Below are 9,536 nucleotides of genomic sequence, written 5' to 3' on the forward strand. Positions count from 1 at the left end.
CTCATAAACAATATATTGAGAAGTATATCTTCAAGGAAATATATGTTTTTCTTTCTTTGACATTTTCATCTAAAGCTAATGAATGGCAAGAAGCCAATTCAGGTACAAAATTTTAGTTTCTGGATGTGTAAAATTTTCTCTGTCTACAAACCTATCGTGTTAAGCCATACGTTCTTTCAGACAGACGCTCGCCTGCTCATGAGTCACCAGCAGTAAGGCTAGTTCCCAGGATTCTGTGAAGCTCCAGTACCTTTGTACACAAAATCAATGCATGCTGTCATCTTTCCCTACGTTCCTTTGTTTGCTCCCTGTGGTTACTACATACTGCCCACTGTCTGCTGTACCGATACTGCTAATACACTGAAAGGCGAATGGGATTTTCAGATGTAGGAGAATGTCAGAGATAACATTTAAGTCATCATATCTTTTGTGTTCTCCCATTTGTCTTTCTGTTATTTATAAAGAACATATCACTAATCTATAAACCCAAAGCCCAAACTCACTGCTGCGGAGTGGATGCATACTCCGAGCAACCAGTAGGAGAGGGTAGACTGTGCCTGGGGGTCTGAGACTGTAACCCGTTCCCATCCTTCCCGCAAGCTCTCAAAGTGCTGGCTGTGAAGTGAGCTGCCCGGCAGGTAGCCACTGTGCACCAGGGCTCCTCTAAGTAGTATGTCATATATTTTTAGTAAATTTTATCTTGGAATATCAAAATTATATTTTTAATTACATAATTTACTAGCATCTGAAATAAATATGTTCAGCAAATGCATTAACCCATTGATAAATTGCATATATGTCACTAGAAAGGGAATACCTAATTTCAACCATTAATTTAAAATCAATTATAATAGGCATGTTATCCTTAAGGACAAATGGTTCAGTTAGTTTAAATGCGTGCTGTTTAAATAGACATACACAACTTTGGCTCATTTGCATATAAATCCATCTATCTTTTTTCAGTGCTGGGTGAGCGTAGGTCTCCGTGCTAGGTGCTATGAGGATAGAGATACATACTTAATATGGTGATGTTCTTGTTGCATACTTACCAGTATATTAATCCTTTTAGAACCAAATTATTTGCTGCTTCAGTTTGTTGTTGTTGTTGATACCATGTGCTTTCATTAATGGAAGGCATGCTAAAAACGAGGTATATAGCTACTCATTCAGTTATGTAGCCCACATATGTCCGAAGTGGACCGTGATGGTAGGAGTGGTGGGGTGAGACCCATTTCTTCAGATTCTCAGTTATGCAAATTTCTGCCAAGTGTCAGCGTGTAGTGCAACTGGGGTGGCTAAAAATATTAGTGAGGAATATATGCCCCACAGGTCAAGAACATGTTCACACCCCCAAGAGCTTGGGCTTCATTGCCCCTCGTGTAGATTTCCATGGTTGCCACCAGCTGCACTGACCACTGCCTCTTTCCACAGGAGAAAAGTGCCTGTCAGAGATGCCCTATGACAGCAGCACCAGCTATGAGAAGGAGAATGAGATGATGTCTTCACACGTGATGGACCAAGCCATCAACAATGCAATCAGCTACCTGGGGGCAGAGTCCCTGCGCCCCCTGGTACAGACGCCCCCTGGTGGCTCCGAGGTGGTCCCAGTTATTGGTCCCATGTACCAGCTCCATAAGCCCCCTGGGGACGGCCCCCCACGCTCCAACCATACTGCTCAGGATAGCGCCGTGGAGAACTTGTTGCTGCTCTCCAAGGCCAAGTCAGTCTCCTCGGAGAGGGATGCTTCTCCAAGCAACAGCTGCCAAGACTCCACAGATACCGAGAGCAATAATGAGGAACAGCGCAGTGGCCTCATCTACCTGACCAACCACATCAACCCCCATGCCCGGAACGGCCTGTCCATCAAGGAGGAGCACCGGGCTTATGATGTGCTGCGGGCAGCTTCTGAGAACTCCCAGGATGCCTTTCGAGTGATCAGCCCCAGTGGCGAGCAGATGAAGGTGTACAAATGTGAACACTGCAGGGTGCTCTTTCTGGACCACGTCATGTACACCATCCACATGGGCTGCCATGGCTTCCGTGATCCTTTTGAGTGTAACATGTGTGGCTACCACAGCCAGGACAGGTATGAGTTCTCGTCCCACATCACCCGTGGTGAGCATCGCTTCCACATGAGCTAAGCGGCCCTTACAAAAGCCAGTGGATTGTCGTGCACTCTTCTCCAGAGGCAGAGTGGCCGCCTGCCAAGAAAAGCACAATCACTCACCAACAGAAAATGGATAAAAGAATCGCTGCTGTTTCCCCTTATATCAGCAGCATGTAATCGATGATGATGTGTTGTGATCATTAAGTGTTTTAGAGTTTTTATTTTTGTTAGGGTTTTTGTTTTGTTTTAAGTTGTTTGGTTGGGATTTGATTGTTTTTTAATACAAAGACTTTTATTGTTAAATGCAGGGTTACATTTGGAATACTCAGAACTGTTTCTCTTACTAGACTTTTACATCGATGGCTAGATGAGATTCTGCACCCCTTTTATAATTCTCCTCCTCCAAGCAATTCCTCATTTTTCACAGAGAGTCATAGGGATATGGTTAAAGCCCGGGATGAGCTGCCCAGGTCCCTGTCTGAAGCACAGGATCCGAGTACTTCATGAGTGTTCCGAGCCCTATTCAACAAAGAGTGTAGCACATAAGGTCTGTTATTTCCCATGGAGTGAGCACTGGCGGTGAGCAGACAATAAGCGAGACCACCTGGGAGCGGCTGGCCTGGAAAGGGTACAGGGGCCACAGCATCAAGCACCACAAATCTGGGGCAGAATGGGGATCTTTTACCAAGGAAACGTTTAAAGGCTTTTCCCCATAAGAAAATAAATTGAGAAAAGTAGTGCTTCCCAGGCTCGCTTGGACAGAAAGGGGGCACTGGGAGTCGTTCAGACTCTAGGTCTTCAAGGTTGGAAAATGTTTTTCAGATGACTGAACTTGCTGCCAGGTGGAGTATACCCAGCATTCCTGTGCACACACCTGCAGAGCTCTGCCCTCTGCTTCTTGCCATCCAAAGTCTACCACAGCATCTTCAACTCCAGTCCCAAAATGTGCTCGTTAATTCTTTGTAGATAAAAGAATCCTGTTGGCCAAAAACCAAAGGTTTATTCCAAACTCCACACTTAGGTCTTTGACTCTGTAGCCTAGGGCTCTGAGCACATGTTCCTACGGAGGTCCAGATCTCACACCGCTGACCTCATTCTGGTGCTGCTTGTAGCCTGTAGGAGCCACAGGCCTGAATGTCTTAGCATCCCAACCCTTACGCTCTGTTACCATTGCTTTAAAATCCATAAAAGAATGACTTAAATGAATCTTCATTTTCAGATCAACATGACAGATGTTTCAGATCAACAAAATATGGCAAACGAAGCTCAGCTTCTCCTTCGCTAACCCACAATACTGAACTATTTGAAAGTAAACTTGCAAGACCCCCCCCCCCCCCGGAAACTCTGCTGCAAAGGCAGAGTGGCAGGCACTGTGGCGCATGGCCCAGTAGCCTCTGCCACTGCAGACACAGAGTAGTGGGCAGTCACACAGCTTACCCTGGGAAATGGCATAGCAGAAAGGAGATGGTGAGAACTCTTCCTGTACATAAAAAAGGCAGTCAAATGCGTTTCCAACGCCTGTGTTTGGAAGTTCTTATCCCAACCACGAAAGGTTTCCCCTCATGGTTAATTCTGTTTAATCTATTTACCATTAGGGTCATTAATCTCAATCACATAGGCAAAGAAGAGTGGATAATTTCAAATTTATACAGCACTCATCTTCGCTAAACATCTTGTTCCAAGAGGAACCTGAAAAACTAACTGAGAAAATGTATACATAAGCATGGGAGAGCTTTGAGATTAGCATTTAATCGCAATTTGAATTGCTTTTGTTCCAGCCATTGGCTGGATAATTCTTTGTTGTGGGGAGCTGCCCTGTGCATTGTGGAATACTTAAAAGCATCCACGATCACTGCCCAATAGATTCCAGCAGCACCCCCGACTGTGACAAGCACAATTACCTCCAGATAGTGCCAGGTATCCCCTAGGTGCAAAGTCGTACCTACTTGAAAACCACTGATCAAAATGAATTCTAACGCAAAGATCCGGGAAATCTTCACCAAAAAGTAAGGGATGCAAACAAGCTTCTCAGTCATCGAGTGTGACACGTTTTCTTGAAATCATTGTAAGCTTTATCATGGATTATTTCCCTCCAGTCTTCAGAAGTATTACTCCTGGGATATGAATTTCTTGAAGACACAGTGTTCACAAATAGGATTCTGCAAGCATGGATTTCCTTGCTAAAGAATGGTGACATTTTTAAGCTGGAAATAAACAAAATTGTAATAATCTAGATAGTGGCACAGTGCACTGACTAAAAAAGAGAGATGAGAGCTAAAACTGTCAATAGTTTTAGATCAGGATGTGATTACAGAGAATGATATACCTTATCCAAATTAGTATATTCAAAGTGAGAATCTTTCTGATTTCTAATAAGTTAACAAATGTTATATACCTGTTTTTTTCGGTTGTTGTTTTTTTTTAAACATTCCTCCCACAGAGTCGATTGGTTGAAACCAGTTGTTTTTTCCAGTGCCATTCAAACAGATGTTAAACCAGAACTGGAAGTAGTGGCTAAAGGAAGTCTGTTCTAAAATGCTCTCCCTCTTCCTTCTCAAGGTCTTTAAAGCTCACAGAAATGTCTCCATAGACATCTTTTATTGTGGTTTTATATTGTAACCATTTTTTGGAATTATTATATTTAATGTGAGACTTCATATAATGTCAGCCAGTAATTAAATTATGTTTGATAGGTGGCCATATTCTGTACCAAAAATTAATGTTTTTCTTCTAGCTAGTAAAAGTTGGATTTTGCATGACTTCATGCTTTTTTTTCCCTCCTGTGGTTTTTCTGTTTGTGATGGTTTGCGTGTGTGTCTCGGGTGCCCTTGTGTAATGAGATGTGTGTAGATTTCATGCACACTCACTGTGTGAAATATCAGAGAAAAGAGGTTTCACAGTAGCAGGTTGACCTGTTGATTACAATTAGAAATGGCTGATTCTTGTTCCTTCCCCTCTCACTCAACCCACCCCAATAACATGAAAAGCCTCAACACCTACTCCCTACCCCGAGTCCTGTGTGTCATAGATACCTGAAAATGTGTGAGTGTCCTAGTTGAAGAGTCACTAAAAATATGTGCATTGTCATTGTATTGCCACAGAAGGTTGGGCCCCGGCACCAATCACTTCAGATACCAGCATGTATGATTCCAAAGTTAGAAACAGCCACAATGAAATCGCAGATGCATCAGTGAGAAAAAGTGTTACTAGTAGGAAGATGTGGATTGTTATTTTATTATTATTGTGCTTTTTTTCTCATTTCATTTTGTTTTGACTACATTGTGATTTTCATAGTATTCGTACCAAGACAAGAAAGAGATGAAATGTGTAGACTTAGACAAATCAAGAAGCAAGTATATCTCTCCATTCTTTGCATAGATTCCAGCAATAATGTGGTCAGCTACTTAAAGTCCAGAAATCTGTCACTAAATGTTTTCATTTGTTTACTTTAAAATGAACCGATGAGACTTATTTAAGATGTACAGGCATCAGAAAAAGAAGCACATATGCTATTGGTACAATAGCATTCACTGTGAACATGTGTAACCAGATATTAATATGCAATATTGTTCCAATACTTTCTAATGTACTTTTTAAGATAATGTTGTGTGTGGTGATTGTTGAATTTGTTTATAACCAGTACAGAGTTAGGTCTTTGATTGCCTTTTTTGACAAGTACATGTACAGGACTGTAAATGACAAAAACGCAGAAAATGTATTTCCAATCTGCCTCTATGATTGTTAAATTATTTCTGTTTAGATGTGAACACTGGGGGATGTACAACTGGAGGAATAGAGTGTCCTCTTGTACACATTTTGAAATGCTTCTTCTGTAGTGATATAACAAATAAATGCACCAAATACTCGTGTCTGTCCTCTTCCTTGAAGGATACACTAGTTCGCAGTAAGGCCAGACGGAGCAGAAATCTGCTGTGGACACCCTCCCAGTGCGACTGCCCTGAGAAGAAAAGATGAGCTAAGCTGTGGGGTAGGGGCAAGACAAGCCGATTGCAGCAGAACAACTCAGTTCGGCACACTGACCTCCACCTGTCTGTAATGTGGCTGGGCGTCAGAGTAGTAAGATAGTCTTTGACCTCAACATGTGGGCTAGAGGGAAGTTGAACGTCAAATGCAACAAAAATACATCTGTAACTCATCCCAATTCACAGTTGTGGCCTCAGCTGTGGGCTCCCTGGCCTTCACACGCTACCCCCAGGGAGCTGCTCACTCACCTGCGCTCCTCTCAGTGCCTTGCAGTCCATCGCAGTTCTGCTTCAGAGGTGCAAGATTGCTATCACCCTTCGGTGGAAACCAAATTTTCTCTTTCAGATAAATAACTCAGACATCATCTAGATTCAGACGGAGTCGTTTCATGGTACATTTGGTCCAAACCTGGTGACACAATAATAAAATATAGAGATTATATCATCTTTCATACCTTGTCTTGACTTCATCCCCCAAAGACTTTCAAAACATCTTTTGCCCAGACAATAGCATCTTTCAAAGAATTTCTTAGCGTCTTTAGATTGCCTCTTTGGAAGAGGATGTCCCGCGCAACCATTTAAATTTGATGACAAAATTTCATATGTCTTGTATATGTCCCGATGCCAACAGATTAAAGAATAACAAATAGCTATACTCACTCGAGAGTAATTTGGCATCAAGCAAAACCATGAGAGCGAGAAACTTTTATGTGAATATATTTGTAAAACCATATGATATAGTTTAGCAACTTGATTTCTTAGGAAACTTGATATTTACTGACAGAATTATGAGAAAAGTCATTGTACAAATCAGTCACAAGCTGCCACAATTCCAAATTGAGTACTGACATGTTGAAGCGCTCCTTCTAGAGATAATAGTGACTGGTGAGAACAAGAATTCAGAACTTGTAAGACCAGTGGGCAGGGTGCACTTGGTCTTTGCTGCAGGGTAAGTCTCTAGATGCTCTGCCGCATGCTTGTCCTGTCTGCTTAGCACAGTCCCTTTAGGAATGACTTAGAAAAGGAATATGACCATTTTGAAGTTATAAACCTGTTATTTGAACTGAAGTTTCCCCCAGCAACCCCTGGGAGAAGCAGTGTTGCATCTGACAACTTGTAATAAGGTCTGTGTTCCAGGCATGGTGCTCTTGCCTGCTCTGTTGCCCTGCCCGCAACTCTGCAGCTAAACTATTTTTTAAAATTTGAAAGAGCAAATTTCAGCTCCAAATGCTGTCAACTAGTAAACCTTCAACTACTAATCAAAAGATCCTAGTGGTGTGGATCCACCCAGATGTGCATGGAAGAAAAACCTGGCATCTACTATCAAAAAATCACAACTTTTGAAAATCCCCACCATTCATGTGTCAGCTTTAAACGCTGTCAGGACATGCTGTGATGGCCTGCATGTTGCTGGGATGCTAGAAACTTTGCCGCTAGTATCTCACAGACCAACAGGTTCATCACGAATGGGCAGGTTTCAGCAGAATTTCCAGACGAGGGCTAGGAAAATGTACTTGATCTACTTCTGAAAACAAATCGCCAGTGAAAATCTAATGGAGCGCAGTGGAACTGCGTCTGACAGGGTGCCCCACTGTGAGCCCCACAGGTTGCACGGTCCTCAAAATACCACGTGGAAAGTGCTGCCTCCTAAGAGTACAGTGGACTTTACTGACGTGGCGCAGCCATGATTTCATCACTTCGTTTGCTGATGGGACACCACTCCAAGTGAGACAAAACTATAGGCATCCATTAATTATTAAATTGTCTAATATTCAAAGTATGAATCTAGAAAAATTGAAAGTTTTTAAAGTTTAAATGCAAAAAAATAGAAATCGTAAGTATTAATAGATGAAATGGACTGGCCATTTTGAATCTACTACACCAGGAATGAGAATTTGAGATGGCATTGAATTCATTGTCAAAAACATTCCAAGATCTCTCCTGAAGTACAGTGCTGTCAGTGATAGGATAATATTCAGATGCTTATAAGGAACACCATTTAACCTACTCAACTGTATGCACAAGCCACTCATTGCAATGATAAAGATATTGAAGATTTTTACCAAATTCTACAATCTGAAATTGATCAATTAAGCAATCAGGCTGCATTCCAAAAGTTGGAAACAGAGGAATGATCAATAGTGCCCATTCCAAAGAAAGAGGATTCAAAAGGAAGAGGAAATTATTAATCAATATCATTAATATGACTTGCAAATAAAATTTTTCTGAAGAAAATTCAAAATTGATTGTAGCAGTATAATCAACAAGGAACCGGCAAGAATCTGGCAAGAAAGACCAGATTGAAAAGAGGGCATGAACTGAGGGGTATCATTGTTGACCTCAGTAGTCTTGGCTAAAACTAGAGAACACCAGAAACATGTTTACTAGTGCTTTATTAACTACACCAAAGCACGTGACTTGCGGGATCATAACACATGATGGGTAACCTTGAAAACCATGAGAATCCAGAATACTTAATTGTACTCATATGGAACATGTACATGGGTCATGAGGCAATTTTTGAACAGAACAAGGGACTATTGGATGGTTTAAAATGAAAAAAAATATTCAGTCTGTATGCTGAGCAAATCATCTGAGAAGCTGGACTGCAGGCAGAAGAATGGACACGGCATCAGGCTCAGAAGAAGACACGTTAATGTGTGATATGCAGAAGACAACCTTCCTTGCTTGCTGAAGGTGCAGAGGACTAGGGGCCCTTACTGATGAGGATCAAGGACTACAGTTTTCAGAAAGGATTTTACTTCAAAATTTCCAAATTTTTAAATGCAACCTGATAAGCAAGAGATCGAATGCCCAGGGATGTCATTTTATTTAGGTCCACAATCAATGCCCATGGCAGCAACAATTAGGAAATCAACTCATGTTGTGCTGCAAAAGACCTCTCTCGGGGTTAAAATGCAGATGCCAGATTGATGAGTGTTTTCAAGCTCCTCACATGCATGGCAAGGCTGGACAATGAGTACAGGAGACAAAAGAAATACATGCATTTGAATTCCTGTGTTGGCTAAGACTTAACTATACAATGGACCACCAGAAGAATGAACCCAGGTGTTAGAAGACTCACAGCCAGACTAGTCCTTGGAAATACGGATGGCAAGACTTCATCTCCGTACTTTGGATTTATCTGGAGGGACTAATCCCTAAAAAAGGCCCTCCGTCTTGGTAAAATGGGGCAACGGAAAAGCAGAAGGCGATAAACAAACATGGACACCGTGCCTGCAGCCATGGACTCAAACATAACCATTCTAAGGCTGCCCCAGGAATGGACAGTGTTTCATCTGCTGTACCAAGGCTAGCAGGGGGTCAGAATGGACTTGAAGGCATTGACAGTAACACTGCAAACTACTGAACACAGCTTGACTTTAATATCCATGATTGCCACGAATTGTGGTTATCCTGATGGCAGTTTGGTTCACTCCCCCTAA

At 41.9% G+C, this 9,536-nt stretch overlaps 1 protein-coding gene across 14 annotated transcripts in view; it reads left to right on the top strand.

The window, feature by feature from the left end:
- IKZF1 (IKAROS family zinc finger 1) overlaps nt 1-2,141 on the top strand; it is a 92,651-nt gene extending 90,510 nt beyond the window's left edge. For all 14 annotated transcript variants that reach the window (XM_075557506.1, XM_075557507.1, XM_075557511.1 and 11 more), the window contains one exon: nt 1,432-2,141. In XM_075557506.1, coding sequence (XP_075413621.1) covers nt 1,432-2,141 — 710 coding nt within the window. The remainder of the gene's footprint in view (nt 1-1,431) is intronic.
- Nucleotides 2,142-9,536: the final 7,395 nt, after the last annotated feature.

This window comes from Tenrec ecaudatus, chromosome 9 (genome assembly GCF_050624435.1).
Source record: "Tenrec ecaudatus isolate mTenEca1 chromosome 9, mTenEca1.hap1, whole genome shotgun sequence".
Classification (NCBI taxonomy): Eukaryota; Metazoa; Chordata; class Mammalia; order Afrosoricida; family Tenrecidae; genus Tenrec; species Tenrec ecaudatus.